This window comes from Camelus dromedarius, chromosome 9 (genome assembly GCF_036321535.1).
Source record: "Camelus dromedarius isolate mCamDro1 chromosome 9, mCamDro1.pat, whole genome shotgun sequence".
Taxonomy (NCBI): Eukaryota; Metazoa; Chordata; class Mammalia; order Artiodactyla; family Camelidae; genus Camelus; species Camelus dromedarius.
The window spans coordinates 70,859,939-70,877,161 of NC_087444.1; the positions used below are offsets into that span (position 1 = coordinate 70,859,939).

General features: G+C 44.6%; 1 protein-coding gene across 1 annotated transcript; it reads right to left on the bottom strand.

Annotated features, from left to right (window-relative positions):
• Positions 1–715: 715 nt before the first annotated feature.
• On the bottom strand, positions 716–16,824 carry LOC105090271 (zinc finger protein 235). The gene is made up of 5 exons (XM_064489407.1): positions 16,776–16,824; positions 15,257–15,320; positions 12,591–12,717; positions 11,914–11,997; positions 716–2,829 (listed from the first exon to the last, which is right to left on the bottom strand). The coding sequence occupies exons 2-5, from the start codon at positions 15,269–15,271 to the stop codon at positions 863–865; spliced, it is 2,193 nt and encodes a 730-aa protein (XP_064345477.1). The 5' UTR covers positions 15,272–15,320; positions 16,776–16,824; the 3' UTR covers positions 716–862.
• Positions 16,825–17,223: the final 399 nt, after the last annotated feature.

Genomic DNA, 17,223 nt, shown 5'->3' on the forward strand with positions numbered 1-17,223 from the left:
TCAACCCTAATTAATGACTTAAGGTTTGAAATTTCCAATCATATAAACTGCAGTGTGCTGTTACCAGATTAATTTTTAAAAACTTGTATTTTTCAGTCTATAAAATACAAACTAACACTACTATTACACCACACACAGTGGATGATACTGGACCTATAACTGAAGCTGGATGGAGGATGGGAGCCAGTCCCGAGTCTTGTCCACATCTGCTCTGTTGTGGTTGGCAGTATTTATTACATGATTCTCTGTACTTCAGTTCACGTTTCCTGAAATTAATCTTATTAAGGCGACTTGAAGGATTCCTTGTCTATTATGAATCTGGGGCAGGGAGTTGATGAGAACTTAAAAATATCTGTGCTAATTAGGACTTTCTCCACTTGGTTCAGTAATTGCCGGGCGCCTGTTAGGAGCCAAACACAGTTGTACATGGTAGAGATACGGGGTGGAACACACTCCTCCCCCCACAGAGGTTACGCTGCAGCTGACGTCAGTTTGGCTTGTCCATTGTTACACTTCTGTTACAGTCCTGCCCGTGACCTTCACTTATACGCCTTCTTCTCCTAGGTAGACCCCAGTGAGTCTTCTCTTGTGTGGCATCTTGAGAACTGGGACATTCAGAACTCTTAACCACTGACCATATTTATAGGTTTTCTCTCATCTGTGAAAGCTGATGTCTGCCAAGAATCCACCTCCCAACTGAATCCTTAAAACACAGTGTTTGTTTCATAATAGAATTTATTTCCCATGAAGATTCCCTTAAGTGTCTGAGTTCTGAAGGAATTTCCCACAATTACCAGCGTCGATGTCCCAGTGGAGATGCAGAAGGGAACTCTCACTGAAGGCTCTTCCCTGCCTCACATTTCTATAGATTGCCTCCAGTGTGGACCCTCTGATGGTATACAAGATGTGATCTCTGGCTGAAGCCCTTACAACATATACCACAGATGTACGGTCTCTCTCCAGTGTGGACCCTCTGATGCGTGTGGAAATGCGAGGCCTGGCTGAAGCCCTTGCCGCACTGCTGACATGTATAGGGTTTCTCTCCAGTGTGGACCCTCTGGTGAGCACTGAGCCCTGCGCTCCAGCTAAATTCCTTCCCGCACTCCTCACATTTGAATGGTTTCTCTCCTGTGTGAAGGATCTGATGGACTTGAAGATTTGACCTCTGGCTGAAGGCCTTACCGCATGTAGCACACTTATATGGTTTCTCTCCGGTGTGGACCCTCTGATGGGCTTGAAGATGGGAGGCCTGACTGAACCGCTTCTGACATGCCTCACATTTGAACGGTTTCTCCCCGGTGTGGACGCTCTGATGGGCTTGAAGGTTGGAGGCCTGGCTGAAGCCCTTCCCACACTCCTCACATTTGTAGGGCTTCTCCCCCGTGTGGACCCTGTGGTGGTTGTGAAGATTCAAGCTCCAGTTGAAGCGCTTCCCACACACCTCACACTTGTATGGTTTCTCCCCAGTGTGGACCCTCTGGTGGGCTTGGAAATAGGAACTCTGACTGAAGCCTTTCCCACACACGTTGCATCGAAATGGCTTCTCTCCCGTGTGAACCCTCTGATGGCTCTGGAAACTTGAGGCTGAACTAAAGCCCTTCCCACACTCCTCACATTTATAGGGCTTCTCCCCCGTGTGGACACGTTGATGGCTGTGAAGATTAAAGCTCAGACTGAAACACTTGCCACACTCCTCGCATCTGTACGGCTTCTCTTCCGTGTGGACTCTCTGGTGGGTGTGGAGATTGGAGCTGCAGCTGAAGCGTTTGCCGCAGTCTGCACACCTGTATGGCTTCTCTCCCGTGTGGATTCTCTCATGGGCCTGCAGGTGGGATCTCTGGGTGAAGCCCTTCCCGCAGACCTCGCATTTGTACGGCTTCTCCCCGGTGTGGACTCTGCAGTGAATGTTCAGATCAGTGCTTCGACTGAAGCCCTTCCCACAGCTCTCACACCTGTAGGGCTTCTCCCCTGTGTGGACAGGCAGGTGGGCGTACAGGTGTGACGTCTGGTTGAAGCTCTTCCCGCACTCGTGGCACGAGTAAGGCTTCTCCCCCGTGTGTACCCGCTGATGAGTCTGCAGGTTGGAGCTCTGGCTGAAACCCTTCCCACACTCGTGACACCAGTACCGTTTTGTCCCTGGTTGAATGGGAACAGCGGAGCCATACCTGGCGTCCTTCTCACGGGTTCCACATGTAGGGGACTCCTTGCCTGAGTGGACCTGCTGATGGAGTTCAAGATGGAAGCCGTCACTGAATTCGTTTTCATGTTTATTATCACACTGGGAGGTTTTCTGTGTGGTCTGAGTCACACTGAGCCGGGCAAGAGGTGATGCCTTCAAGATGTCTTCACCACGCTCTCTGTTGCCGTGACCTTGCTCTCTTTTGTGCACTGTATCATCCTCGTGGTGGTGGGAAATACAACTGAAAATGTCAATGTCACTGGACGGAGCAAACATAAATAATTTGTGTTTCATCAGAGTCTGCTGACAGCGCCGCTGATAATTCTGTGCCTCGTTCAGGTAGAGTTTATTCCAGGAATTCTGAACTCTCCCAGATGGAAAGCCTTGATTTTCAGTAACATTGGAATGATCCTCTATAAGACTGATGACACAGCTGTCTTCCACATGAGCCTGAAGGGAGACTCCCGCAGAAGGGTTACATGGTTTGGGGGACTCAGAACTCTCTCCTCGGATATTTAGCCCGGAGTCTTGACTTTGGGTTAATTTGTTCATGACATGTCTCTTGATTTGCCAGCATGAAAGCTCTCCTAGAGAGAGGCACCTTACTCCTGTTTCATGAAGAGGTTCCATCTCACTGTGATTCCTGACTCCTGAAAGGAGAACAAGAATAAGAAATTAAGGACAGAGTGACCTCAGCAAGATGGTAGATGAGGAGCTCCAAGCCCTTGCTTCCCTGTGGAAACATTAAAAAAACGACAAACAGACATCAGTGCAGATCACTTCATTAGAGTTCTGAGAAACAGCCCCAGGTCTACGGCAACCAAGACAGCATCAAACCAAGAAAAGCCAAACTTAAAAAGGTGTGAGATTTGGGATCAGCCCAGAATGAGTCTGCTCATATCGTTGGCAGATCTCTTAGGAGAGCAGCTGCAGGAAAGCCCAAGGGCCTGGGCCAGAAAGCATCAGCTGGAAGCCAGTAGGTACATGAAAGCGTAATAGTAAAACATGTGATTTACCACGAATAGTGCAGAAAGGGACGAAAATATGAACAAAATCGATGAGAACCCCCCCAACAAAAGTAAATGCAAGTACACCTGTTTCAGTAACTGTGTTATGTGGGTGTGGACGCCCCTAAAATCAAAAGGCAGAGATTGGCAGAGGATGTAAAAAGCAAGATCCAACTGCGTGCTGTCAACAAGGGATGTGTTTTAAATAAATTAAAAGAAAAAGGACAGAAAAAGACATCATGCAAAGCCTAAGAAAGCTTGAATGGCCAAACTAAATTATCAGACAAAAAGACTTCACAGAATAGAGCCTGATTAGCTACAAGGGCATCACATGACAGAAGGGTCAATGGAGTGAACAGATGTAACAATTACATAGGTGTCTGCGTCTCATAAAAGCTCCAAAATATACGTAACAAAAACAGAGGGAACTGAGAAGTGGACAAATCTAGGGTCAGACATCTTAAAACATGTCTCTGTTCTTTGAAAGAATAATTAGACCATTAAAAAAAAATCAGTAAAGATTTTTACTTTACAAGATCCAAACCATTAATCACTTGAACCAAAATGAAACTTACAGATTGATCACTGCACCCAACTGCAGCACTCACATTTTCTTTTTCCAAACACACATGCAACATCCTTCGAGATAAACCAGACCAGACCCAGAGCTAGAAGACAAGTTTCAAAAGACTTCAAAAGGCTGGAATAGTAAAGCCCACAGCAGAATTAAATTCAAAACCAATATCTGAAAAAGCCCTAACTATATGGACATCAGACACACCCACACGTCAAATAAACCCCACAGGAGATTAGAAAGTGTTTTGAATTAATAAAGGAAAATAACATCACAATTTCTGGCATGCAGTTAAGCCACACTCAGATTACTTAAAGCTTTAAATATTAGAAAACAAGAAAAGTTTAAAATCAACGACCTGAAGTTCCATCTCAAGCCATAAGAGGAAATTAAAAAGGAAGGAAATAAACTGAAAAGCAAATAAAGAGAAACAAACAAGGTTTAAAAAAAAAATCAAGGAAACCAAAAGCCGAGTCTTTGAAAAAGAATTAATAAAAATGATAAACTGCTAGACTAATCAGGAAAAAACAGGAAAGACAAATATTACCACAAGGCATGAAAGATGGGCAGAGAAAATCTTTAGATATGTACAAAAATGCTTTTAGAAGAGGTGAATATAGGAATGCAGGCTACAAGATGGATGTATAAAAATCGACTGTATTCCTATATAGTAGAAGCAAAAAATTGAAAAATAAAAAACAATTCCACTTATATAGCATCAAACAGTAAAACACTTCTGAAAATTGAAGACATGTAATTCCTACAAACTACACACGACAAAGCGTGACACTGAGACTTAGAATACACGTTTGGGCTTCCTCCGTGGTTCCTGGCTCAGCTCCCCATGCCCTCGCAGTTTCCTGAAGGAGGAGAGCAATGGAAGCATCTTCTGTTACACAGTTTGGTCATTTGTCCTCAGTTCCTGAAACGGCATCAGAGCCCTAACGGTGAAATGGGCATTTTGTTCTTCACGATAAGCCTGGGACGCTGATTGATTCATGCATCAACAAATAAACCCTGTCTTTATTAGATCTTCTGAATTAGATCTTTGTTAGATCTTCAGATTTACTCTGTTGAATTTTATTCTTTAACAGACCGCACGAGGAGATCCCAAATCAGAACTTCGAGGGCAGCTGGGGACAAGGAGAAACACGGGCCTGGCGCCTGGAGAACCATTCTGAGTTCAGTGTCTTTCTCACCATTTCTGAGGGCCGCTGGTATGTGGGACAAGTGTTCCAGAAACTGCATGATACGTCCTGGCATAAAACGTTGTCATCAAAACTGAGGCTCACACTAAAAGGACTGAACCTGAGTGTCAGGGAAACACCCTCGCTGACTTCCATGCAGAGGCAGCCGCACAGAGTTTATAAAGATGGTGGCCCGTGCAGATGGAGTCCATTCTGCTGTTGCAAAGAATGACCCCTCAATGCCAGACTTTTGCCACCGTGATGTCCTTGTAACCTGACAACAGCCTGCTCCTGAATCAGAGAAACAAATGGGTGAACAGCTGTAAACTTCTCAGTTGGGACTCTAAGAAACCCAAGATGGCCACCTGGTTCTTTCGCTGGCAAACCCCATTTTCTGGTTTCTGCATTCTTTCACCCACCAGCGTACATTTAGGAAAAACTTTTTGCCCCAGAGGCCTCAGACCTCCTCTTTCTGAACCCTCTGAGCACCTGCAGCTGGACTTCATTCAGCTGCCTGGACTCCCGGCGGGCTGTCAGCATGCACGTGTGTTTTCCAGACGCGTCAGGGCCTTGCCCTGCTGTAAGACCAGTGCCCTCACAGTGGCCAGGAAACCGTAAAAGCATGTGTTTCCCGCTTGGGTACTCCTTCCACAATCTCCAGGGATCGAGGCACCCACCTCACTAGGCAAATCACACGAGCCTTAATGAAAACATTGCAAACTTCTGGAGTGATCCCTGCCCTCTCAGCCTCCACCATCAGGCAAGGCCGAGAGAACTCACGGGCCGACCTGAACTGAGGAGGATGCTCTCATGTTTTCATTTTCCAGGTTTAAGGAGATCTCTTCTCTTACGTTAGCTATGACTTACAGCAATTTGGTAAAATGTACCTTTTGTGAGCTAAGACAAAACACCTACTTTTTCTCCCTACCTGATCCTTCCAGAATGCAGAAAGCCTCTGTGAGTATTCTTACTTTCATGATAATATATTTGTTTTCATACTTTCAGTGTCCTATTTGAGAGAGATGTGCGTAGACTCAGCTGTGACCAGGCAGCTTCAAGGAACTGCTTGGAAAAAATCGACCTGGTACTTTGCTTACAGGGTTCCGGCGAAGCAGTCTTAAAAAAGAATTTATATGATCAGTCACTGTTCTGGCTGTTATTATAAATAATCAGGTCAAGTTTAATACAAACAAATGAGTTTTACTGCAATGATCTCTGGTTAAAAAAAAGGGGGGAGTTAATTGTAGAGAAAAAAAATTATGTTTGCTCCTTTTTAGAGATTAAGTTCTAGGCCTGTTAACTGCCTTGGAGGTTTTGTTGCATACCTGTAAACTGGACTGGATCCTGAATTTTTCCAGTGTCCTCAAGTACCTGGCTCTCCTCCCCTCCGATTTGGAATCACTGAGAATGTAGGCAGCCCCCGAGCCCTGTTGGAAGGGACCTCACCCAGTGCTCCCGCCCACCCACACCGCTGTACAACCAGAAGGGACTGGACCCTGTGTGTACATCCCACAGCTAAAGTGACACCCCACCTGCCACCAGGTCCTGCGCAGATGCCGAGGCCTGCCCATCGAGTTGACGGGGGAGAGAAGGAGCTGACATCAAGGTAGACGGCTTTCGTCCAAGATGCCAGACCAAAACTTTATACTTCACACATGAAACCCTTTTTCCTTCCCTTTCTTTCCTTCCCTCTGGCCCTGGCCTGGAGAGGTTACACCCTCATCTGCATCCCCCAGGCCACTGCTAAGGTGGGTAATGCCTGGAATTTAGAGTAACTTTCATTTCAGGCTGGGGGAAAATCTAACTGACCCTTGGCTTGAAGAGGCACATGCAACAATTCTTACAGACGAATCCATCACAGTGCCATCTTCGTGGAAGTAGTTGGTGCTCTGACAGGATTCATCTTTGTCTGTGGTGGTGCTCATTCTCCCTGGGCCTCTGAATGATGGCTGGTGCACAACTGGGCACTGCCTCTTGGGTTATCTAACCGTGCCCCTAACTTCTAGAAAGGACCTGCCGTAGGAGGTTTTTCACGATTCAGGGTTCACGTCCTTTGGTCGGGCCCTACTGTCCCGATGACGAACAGATGTAACTGAGACCATGATCAGAAACCTCTCCTTAATGTGGATTCTCCCCCAGGTCCTTCAGAAAGCATCCAGTCCTCATAACACTTTGAGTATAGCTTAGTGAGACTCATTTCATACTTCTGGGCTTCAGAACTGTAAGACAATAAACTTGTGTTGTTTAAAAAAAAAAAAAAGGAAACCTCTTCTTATTTTTAGTTTGTTTTTTTTTAGTGGGGGTGGGAGGCGTATAATTAGGTTTGTTTATTTATTTTTAATGGAGGCACTGGGGATTGAACCCAGGGCCTCGTGCATGCTAGGCACTCACTCTACCACTGAGCTCTACCCTCCCCGCCTTCTCCTTAACTCTTGAAGAAACTGTAGGTTCCCTTGCTAAGACATCAGCTGCCCAGCAGGAACATCTGGACCCTCTGGGCAAAGTTGTTCTTGCTAATAGGATGGCCCTTGACTATCTTCTGGAGGAGGTGTCTGTGCGTGGCCGGCACCACCCGCTGGACCTGGGTTAACACTTCTGGCCAAGTTGAAACTCAGTTACATAAGATCACTGAGGAGGCCACTTGGCTTAAGATGACTCCTTCAATGGGGGTCTTTCTTGGATTCACTTGGTTTTGATTGGTTTGGGTCCTGCTTTTAGTTATAAAAATCCCTCTGGCTTGTGGAATTCTCTCAAAAGCTTTAAATGCACGTTCACATTGCTAACAAACAGCCAAGCAAATGATTTCCCTAGACTAGAACAGCATCAGAAAAGGAACAAGGAGAATGACCAACTGAAGGACTGCAAACCTGGGACTATGACCCGTGAGCCTCACAGGGAGGAAATAAAAGCACGACCTACAGGTCCCTTTGCCAAGAACCAGCGAAGCCACGGGAGTCACAGAGCCGCAGCTGAGGGCAGCGCCAATGCCTTACGTTTTGAGAGTCTGATTAAAAGGGGGGAAACGTTAAGAAATAACCAGCCCCCAATGGGGTCATTTACCCCCATGATGGCAAACCAAGATGGAACTGCGGTTTCAACCTCTCCCAAGAATGTGGCCTTGAAGCAGACAATGTGAAACTTCCTGGCCAGTATTAGTGAGGTACTCTGCATCTGAAGACTCCCTAAAAAGATGACCTGGCCTGAAAGAATTTTTTCTTTTACTAACACCTTCCTTGCCCCATCCTCCTTCTGCCTGTAGAAACCTTCCCTTTTGTACACCTCCTTGGGGTGCCCTTCCAATTGCTCGGGGGAATGCTGCTCTATTCAAGAATCGCTTGATAAGGCCAATTTTATATATATATGTAATAACTTTTATATATATATAAAAGTAAGATACCAACATGAATTCTATAGTTGTGACAAATTTACCATGGTCATGTAAGGTGTTAAAAATGGGTCCTGGGGGAAACCAAGTGAAGAGTGTAAGGGAACTCTCTACACTATGTATGTAACATTCCTCTAATTCTGAAATTGTAAGTTTATTTTCAAAAAGGGTGAATTTTACTATATGTAAATTGTTTCTCAATAAGGCAGACTGAAAAGCATTTGTGACTAGTGCACAAATCTTGGTTTCTAATACCATTCTCTGCTAAAAGGAACAAGAATCCTTGGACAAATGGCTAAGTCTAAGGCTGGGCAAGAAAAATAACCAGATGAAGCGGAGCATCTGGTAGAGTCAGAAGGGAAGGAAATGCTCCCAAAACTTAAGGGTGGGGGTGGGGCAATGGGAGAGAGGAGCTAATTGTTAAGGGCTCCCAACCGTCAAAGCAGGAAGACTTTGACAGCAAAATAAACAAGGCCATGTTAGACTGAACCCAAAGTAAAGATAAATATACGTGAGTCTACACTGATCACAGAATAGGCATTAGGTGAGTTCTCGGGGGCACATACTGAAGTACCTGTGGGTGACATGGCAAACTCCAGCAAGAACAAAAGTGAGAGGGCTGACAACACAGGAATGGCAGGGAGGTGAGGACGGTTGAGATGGAACCAATGTGTATTGACTACACTGTACGATTTTCATGTGTGTGTGTGTGTGTGTGTGTGTGTGTAGGATGGAGAAGCAGAGGATTAACTTTTTAAATGGTCGGTTCCATTTTCAAGAAAAGGAAAAAGATACGATGATGTGTTAACATCAAGCTCAACTGTTGGGTTACAGTTGAGGGGCCCGTTAAATCATTTTTATCGTGGATGCCCCCAGTGTGGTGCTTTGTTACACGGTTATCTGCATGCAGCATGTACGCAAAAATTAACTGATTTTCTATGTTGTACATGTTTTTTTTGAAATTCTTCCACTTCTGTAGTAGCGGCTGCACTTGCAGGAAAACAGCAAAATGGCATTTCCATGAACATAATAACAGGTTTAAATCAGTGGCTTTACTAAGAGCAAACAGGCTTTAAAATCAAGATTTAAAATTTCGACTCACCCACTTAACAAGCTACGTGACATTTTTCTAACGTATAAGTTTCATCTCATAAATGATGTGATTACGTTACCGGGGTGGTCAGGACTATTGCAAGGGTTAAACGCATATAAAGTAATTCTTATGATAAACGAGTTAAGAGTGTTACCAAATTAAGCAAATTACACTTGAATGTACTCGAAGTTGCAAAAGGTTCATTTTGGTAACTTCTTCTCTTTTCCTATACAGATTCAGCTTATCTACACAACTGGATCTGTGACTTCCATAAATGTCATATTTGAAATTTCTACTAGAAAACTCCACATAGGGATTGCTTAAGTATTAGAGGAGAGGGCAGAGAGGATAGAATGAATGGGTGAGAAGGTGATGGTCTGGCTAGGAATATAGATTCCACACACAAAAAAACTGTTAAAGCCAATAAATGAATCCAGCAAAGTTGTAGGACACAACATAGACATTAAAAAATAGTTGCATTTCCATAGTTGCACTTCCATATACACAATGAACCAATTTGCAAATGAAATTAAGAAAACAATTCCATTTACAACAGCATCAAAAATAAACTACTTAGGAATTAACCAAGGAGGTGAAAGATGTGTACACCAAAAACTGTAAAACACTGATAAAAGAAATCAAAGACACTGAAAAATGGAATGACATTTCACATTCATGGACTGAGAGATGTAATGTTGAGAGATTTCATATTGTTTTGCCAACACTACCCAAAGGGATCTACAGATTCACTGTAATCTCTATCAAAATCCCAACACAGAGAAAGGAAAAGCCATCCTAAAATTCACATGGAAACTTGAGGGGACTCAAATAGCCAAAACAATCTTGAAAAATTTGAAAAAAGTTGGTGGACTCACACCCTAATTATAAAACTTACTATAAAGCTATAGTAATCAAAACAGTGCAGTACTGGGATAAAGACAGACATACATACAGACCAAGGGAATAAACCAAACAGCCCAGAAATAAACTACTGAGTATACAGTCAAACGATTTCTGACAAGGGTGCCAAGACCACTCAATGGGGAAAGGACTGTCTTTTCAATAAATGGTTCTGGGAACACTGGATATTCACATTGTAAAAGAATGAAGCTGGACGCTTCCTCACACCATGTACAAAAGTCAACTCAAAATGCATCAAAGACCTAAATGTAAGAGCTAAAACTATAAAACTCCTAGAAGAAAACAGAGTAAAAGCTGCATGACATTGGATTTGGCAATGATTTCTTAGATAGGACACGAAAGGCACAGGCAACCAGAAAAAAAAAAAAACCAAAAAACAAATTTGACTTCATGAAAATTAAAAACTTGTGCATCAAAAAGACCCACTCAACAAAGTAAAAAGGCTACACATGGAATGAGAGAAAACCCTTGCAAATCATGTAACTGATACGTGATTAATACTCAAAATACACAAAGAACTCAAACACTCTGATTCAAAAATGAGCAAAAGACTTACATACACATTTCTCCGAAGAAGATATACCCAGTGGCCAATAAAAGATGCAAAACATCATTAATCATCAGAGAAATACAGGTCAAAAACAATGTGTACCACTTCACTCTCATTAAAATAGGTATTATAAAAACAAACAAAATAACCAGTATCGGTGAGCATGCTGCAAATCGGAACCCTTCCGCACCGCTGGTGGGAGTGGAAGATGGCGCAGCTGGTATGGAAACCAGTATAGCGGTTCCCTAAATACTGAATAACAGAATTACCACATGTTCCAGTGTTTCTACTCCAGGTATATACACAAAAGAACAGAAAGCAGGGACTTAAATAGGTATCTGTACACAGCACAGATGCTCACAGCAGCATGAGTCACAATAACCAAAAGACGCAAACGACCCAGATGTCACCAGTGGATGAATGAAGCAAATGTGGTGTATACATACAATGCGGTCATTATTCAGCCTTAAAAAAGAAGGAAATTCTGACACGTGCTCCAACATGGATGAACCCTGAGGACATCATGCTAAGTGAAGTAAGCCAGACACAGAAGGACAAATACTGTATGGTTCCTTTTATGGGAGGTACATGGAATAGTCAAAATTCAGAGACAGAAGGTGGGACAGTGGTTACTGGGGACTGAGGGTAAGGCGAGGAAGGGGAGTTGTTGAATGGGGACAGAGTTTCAGTTTGGGATAGTGAACAAGTTCTGGAGGGAAACAGTGCTGAAGGTTGCACAACAATGTGAATGTAGTTCATGCTACTGAACTTGCAGTTAAAATGATACATTTTACGTATATTTTGCCACAATTAGAAACATATATACTAATAAGTCTGGAGGGATAGTACTTAAGACACAAATTCAGGTAAATGGAGAGTGAAGGGTGGGTAGTATTTTAAAAGGACTGGTCGGAAACAGCCTCGGGTGAAAGGACTTCTGAGCAGAGACAGGAATGAATAAGAGGGGTGGGAGGTGCGTGGGAGAGCTGCGTTCCAGCCAGAGACCTGAATGCCTACCTCCCTGAGTCTGGATCTCTGTCATCCAAAGCTTTTCCTCTCTCTCCAGCTGGGATATCATCTCTGGTTTGGAGGACTGGTGCCCTGTGAAAACATTAAAGGTAGAAAGCACTGAACAGTTTTGGTCCCAGTCCCATGGTGTGAGGCTTCGCGCCTCCCCCAAAGTTCACCAAGCATTTCTGACCCAGCATAAGGAATATACGTTGTTAGAAATGCATGACTACTGCATGGAAATGACTGAAGTAAAAGATTAAATGACCTGCTTCCAGACAGCCTGTTTTCATCACGGCCTTTGCGGTCTCACGCTCCTCAGGGTAACAGCTGCAGCGGTCACTACGACCTGCACCATTCATCGCTACTGTATTCTACATTTTTACTACAGGAATGCTGATGCAGCTTACTGATTTCATGACCCACAAGTTTAAGCTCAACTGTTTATAGTTCATTTATGAAAGGCAAATGTTTCCCTTGGAACAAAGACTAGAAACATCTTGTCTCTGTGCTCCAAAGGGACTGGAAAACTCTGACCTACAAGGAGCCCTAAAGCCTTGAAGTCACGGGCTGAGGCCAGGGATCCTAAAGCGCATGGGACAGTCCCCACAACAAAGAAATCATCTGGCCCCAAATGTCAGTAGTGCCGAGGCTGAGAAACCCTGCCCAAGGGCGCACATCCTCACCTACAGAGACCACGTTCCGGAAGTTCTCCAGCATCACATCTCGGTGCAGCTTCCTCTGGGCGGGGTCCAGCAGCCCCAGCTCCTCCTCCGTGAAGGTCACGGCCACGTCCTTGAACGTCACTGCCTCCTACAACATGAAACATGTGTAGCCTCAATCTTACCAACCAACCTCCCCTGGGAGAAGGCCAGCACTGACAAGGGGGAGGAGATGTGGGAAGCTCTTCCAGATTCTGAGCAACCTGAACGACTCATTTTAGGAGACTGTCTCCTTTTCCCCTCCCACAGTCACACGAAAACTGCTGGGTGGGGCGTGTGTGTGGGGAGGTGGGGCACGGAGGAAGGAACTCCCCCCCCCCCAATTTTTTTTAAACCCTGCGGTACATGTAAAATAGTGCCCTGTATAGAGCTGCATCTCAGAACTGTCACTGCCACTGTTAAATCACGGCGGACGTGCATTTTACAGTTGGGCTGAAAGTGCCAGATTTTGTGGGAAATGCTGAGTTAGTTTAGCCCCACAGACGGGCACTCCTCCGCGCCCAGCTCCTCCCCCGCCGGGCGGTACCGCTGTTCTGTCGGTGCTGCCGGATCTGACCGGCCTTGGCGCCTCCACAGGCAGGTCCCTAGTTCGTTGCCTCGGGAACTCGCCGTCTGTGTCGGTGGCAGCCTTCAGTGTCAAGGTGACGGGCACAGGCTCTGGAGACGAACTGCCTCCGTTCACAGGACTAGATCTCTGACCTTGGACAAGCCACCCAGCTTCTCAGCACCTGCCCATCTGCCCTAGAGCGCAACATCCCAGGGTACCTGAAGGGATTCAATGAGGCTACTCAGCGGGGAGGGTAGAGCTCACTGGTAGAGCGAGTGCTAAGCCTGCAGGGGGACCTGGGTTCACTCCCCAGTGCCTCCATTAAATAAATAAATAAATAAATAAATAACCCTAATTACCTCCCCCAACCAAAAAAAAAAAAAAAAAAAAAAGAATGTTAATACTCAACAAATGCCAGTCATCACTATAACTATTATTTCATTATTCATGGCTGTGTGGTTATTTCATGAAAGTGAAAAAATACATATTTAACCGTGCCATAAAATTAAATAACAATGTAATACCTTAAGATTTTTAAACTATTAATAATGCTGCAAAAAAACTTTTTTCACACAGATTTGGCCAGCTTGTCTGCTTATTTCCTTTGGGATAAGTTCCAAGAAGTGGCAACTGCATTGTCAACAAATATTTACCTTTGCTAGTAAAATGGCAATTTCCCCAATCAACTCTCCCTGTAACAGATTAGAAGTGTCCCTGATTCTCCATACTCTGGCCCAAACAGGGTATTATCTTACTTCTTAAATCTTGGGTAATTTGGTAAGTGAGAAAAACAGCTCTTTGGGGGGTGAGGGGTATAGCTCAGTGGCAGAGTGCATGCTTAGCATGCATGAGGTCCTGGCTTCAATCCCCAGGACCTCCATTAATACACCAAAAAACTGTCTCCTGCGGGTCTCATGACTTTGTATACAGCGTTTTCCTTTACGAAAATTAAAATGATTTATCCGAAGACCTTGCTCCTCTCTGATTTGCTTTGGCTGGAGTCTTGAGCTTCTATATATTAAACAGCTAGTTAACACATTTGGCCAAAAAGAGACAGGCACTCACAAGAGGAACCAGGTGAGGGGCAGTGCTATTGTCAGAGTCCTCCGTCCACCAGCCATGCCAGGCACGCACACAACGTGGCCTCAGGTCCCCGCATGGAGTAGTCTCTTCCGCTGGGTCTCCCCGTTTACCCTCACTGGACACCTGAAACTCCTGGCCCAGGCAGTGGGAACTGTAGTGTGAGCTGGCCACTGAGTGGATTTTAGCAGGTATCTGAATGCTCACAAATCTGTTCATGTTAAAACGCACACGAGACCATCTATGTCCTCACACAGATGTCCCTATTGCTATTAGACTCTTAAAACTAAATGTGTACTTCTTTATACTAACATGTCAATGAATAAAACAGATACTTAACCATAATACATATATGGTTTAACTTAAAATTAAAGAATCTAGTTGTTCTTGTGTGAAAACAATGAAAATTATTTTCTCTGAGTTCAGTATCAGTTGGATTGTTGCACCAAACCATACTTTAGACATTCTAGCCACAAAACGTGAGACTCCACATATGAGGAAACAATCGAGTTCCTAAAATTTTAAGAAGAAAATAGTAGAACTCTCAAATTTCCTGTTTGGGAAGAAAGGTTTATATATGTAGGGAAACTGTCCTTGTAAACATATTAAAATGGTAAAATTCATAAACCACATAAATATGGACAACAGGGGAAAATATTGGTAAATCATGGAAAACGACGAGGCCATTTAAGTTGTAGATGATATAAAATTCAGTTTTAAACATGCAAGATGGCACTGAAACACTGGTAACAAATCTACACGTGCAAACACAAAGGAATGAGAAGGAATGTGGAAAAATGAAAAGTGCTGATCTGCAAACATGTTTATAATATGGGGACTGTTTTTACTTAAAAAAAAAATCTATTAAGTTTCTGGCTATTATTTGGAAAGAAACAAAAAGAGAGGGCTTTGGGTTCCCTCTTACCCTCCCTAAGCAGGAGGAAAATGTGTCTAGCTGTGAAATGAGATGTCATTGTAAGAAATAAAGGCCAACCCAACTTACCTGGAACTTGGTCATTTTTTTTCCTCGTCCTTCTGGTGAAAGGCAGGGCTCTGGGAAGACAAAACTGGGGAAGGGAAAGCTGAGATGAGAGAGATGCTGGAGATGTGCTAGCCCACACGGTACATCAGATGAGCAGGAAGAAGGGCCCCTTTCTCTAGGCAACGCAGAGCCAACATAACCTAGTGAGAACAGGGGCTGAATTCAGCTTCCTTAGCTCATGAACAATCTATTAACAGCCCTAACCCAAGTGCTTCTTGGAGCTCCCAGGGTATTCCTGAGGCTGGTTATCAAGGAAACGAGAGACAGGACAACTTAACGGGGCCCAAACACCTGGGTTCAAATTCCGGCATTTCTCCTTAATTACTTTCTCCTTACTAGTAGCACGTTATTAACCTTCAGGTGCCTCATTCCAGTCACTTGTAAACGGGTGTAGTAATGCCGGTGTTCCCCGTTCCCTGCAGCTTCAGACAATGCCTGTCCTCTTATGAGTCCCAGAACTGCCTTTGTGAATATGCTTCAAGAAAATGAATCTTAAGAAACACTGAATTCAGAGATGACTGCTCTGTCCCTTGAGTCACCCTTACTCTCAGAAACATCTAATTCTGACCGATTGTCTCACAGATAATTTGTGTTGCTCTTAATGAACGTTAAATTGCCGTGGATTTTTTTCCCCCCTTAAAAGGTGTAATTGCTTGCACATGTTATTAAGCTGGAAGAGCTCAAGATTTCTTCTCCCACTTGCATGAAGGTAAACAATGACCAGTAAAAACCTAAGACTAGGAAATCGCGTAGCACTTAAATTAACAACACGAGGTTGTTATTATACGATACTGAACATTCTTTATTAAGGCCCCACTACACTGCAGGCACTCTTGTAAAGCCGTGATCACGATGATTTCTCAGTCTGGAATAAACCACAGAGGACTTTTTCCACGATCCAGTTGAAGGTAACTCTCCTTCCTAAACAAAGGTCTAGAAAGAGTCCAGGAATCCAGGAATAGCCCCACATCAGTGACCAGGGGGCAGTGGGGCTGTAGCTGGGACTCCAACCCCATCCCGAGCTCGCAGGCGCTTCCCTACAGGAAGCCAGAGTATTATACTAGAACCTATGATAACAGACCACATTTTACTATGCACGAGGCATTATTTTTAAGCCTTTCAAATATAGTCTCACTTAATTCTCAAAAGAACACCACTGGAGAGGAACTGACTGGAGGAAACTGAGGCAGGGAGAGATTAAGTAAGTCGCCCAATATTTCACTGCAAGAAGGACGCAGAGCTGGCTGGTCCTGCAGGAGGGCGCGGGGAGCGGAGAGCGCGGGAGATCCGCACACTCGATGCACGACGCCAGCCCGCCCCGACGCCGGAGGTCCGCCGGGGGGATGCACGCCGCCGCCGCGGCTCTCTCCCCGCCCTCCGCGGCTTCCCTTTCCCAGGGGTGAGACCCGGGGCTCCGCTGGCCCTACGCGGAGGCCGAAAAGGCTCGGAGAGATTGGAGGGACGCGCGGGGTTAACTCACCTCACTGGAAGCAATCGCAGTAGTGACCTCGCCTTCCTGAGCGGAAGCGCCTCTGGCTACACACCGTTCCCGGACTACATTTCCCAGAATCCACAAGCGGGTGCGCCTCCGCGTTAACATACCTCGTGGACTACATTTCCCAGGATGCAGTTCGCAGGAGCCTTGGCTTTGGTTTTGACTGTAGAGCTGGTTTGGATTGAGAGTCACTTCTCCGGTGCTATTAATTGTCAGATTCCTTTTCGTTTTATTCATTTCTTGAAGCTCATGAGAAAATAATGTAAGAAGACAGTTGTTTGGGTAACAACTCAATAATTCGGAATTTTAAAAAATGCGGCCGTATAAGAGAGAAAAGCGGGGCTTGCGCTACCAAAGTAAGTTAAAAGCCAAAAACTTTAGGGGAGACAAAGGGTAGACTAAAAAATGGGAAACATAAAAGTAATCTAGGCTG

Coding starts and splice junctions, on each gene's coding strand:
- LOC105090271 (XM_064489407.1), bottom strand. Junction 11,998..12,590: donor CCGGAACGTGGTCTCTGTAG/GTGAGGATGTGC, acceptor ATGTTTTCACAG/GGCACCAGTCCTCCAAACCA. Junction 2,830..11,913: donor AGAGATCCAGACTCAGGGAG/GTAGGCATTCAG, acceptor TTCTCCTTTCAG/GAGTCAGGAATCACAGTGAG.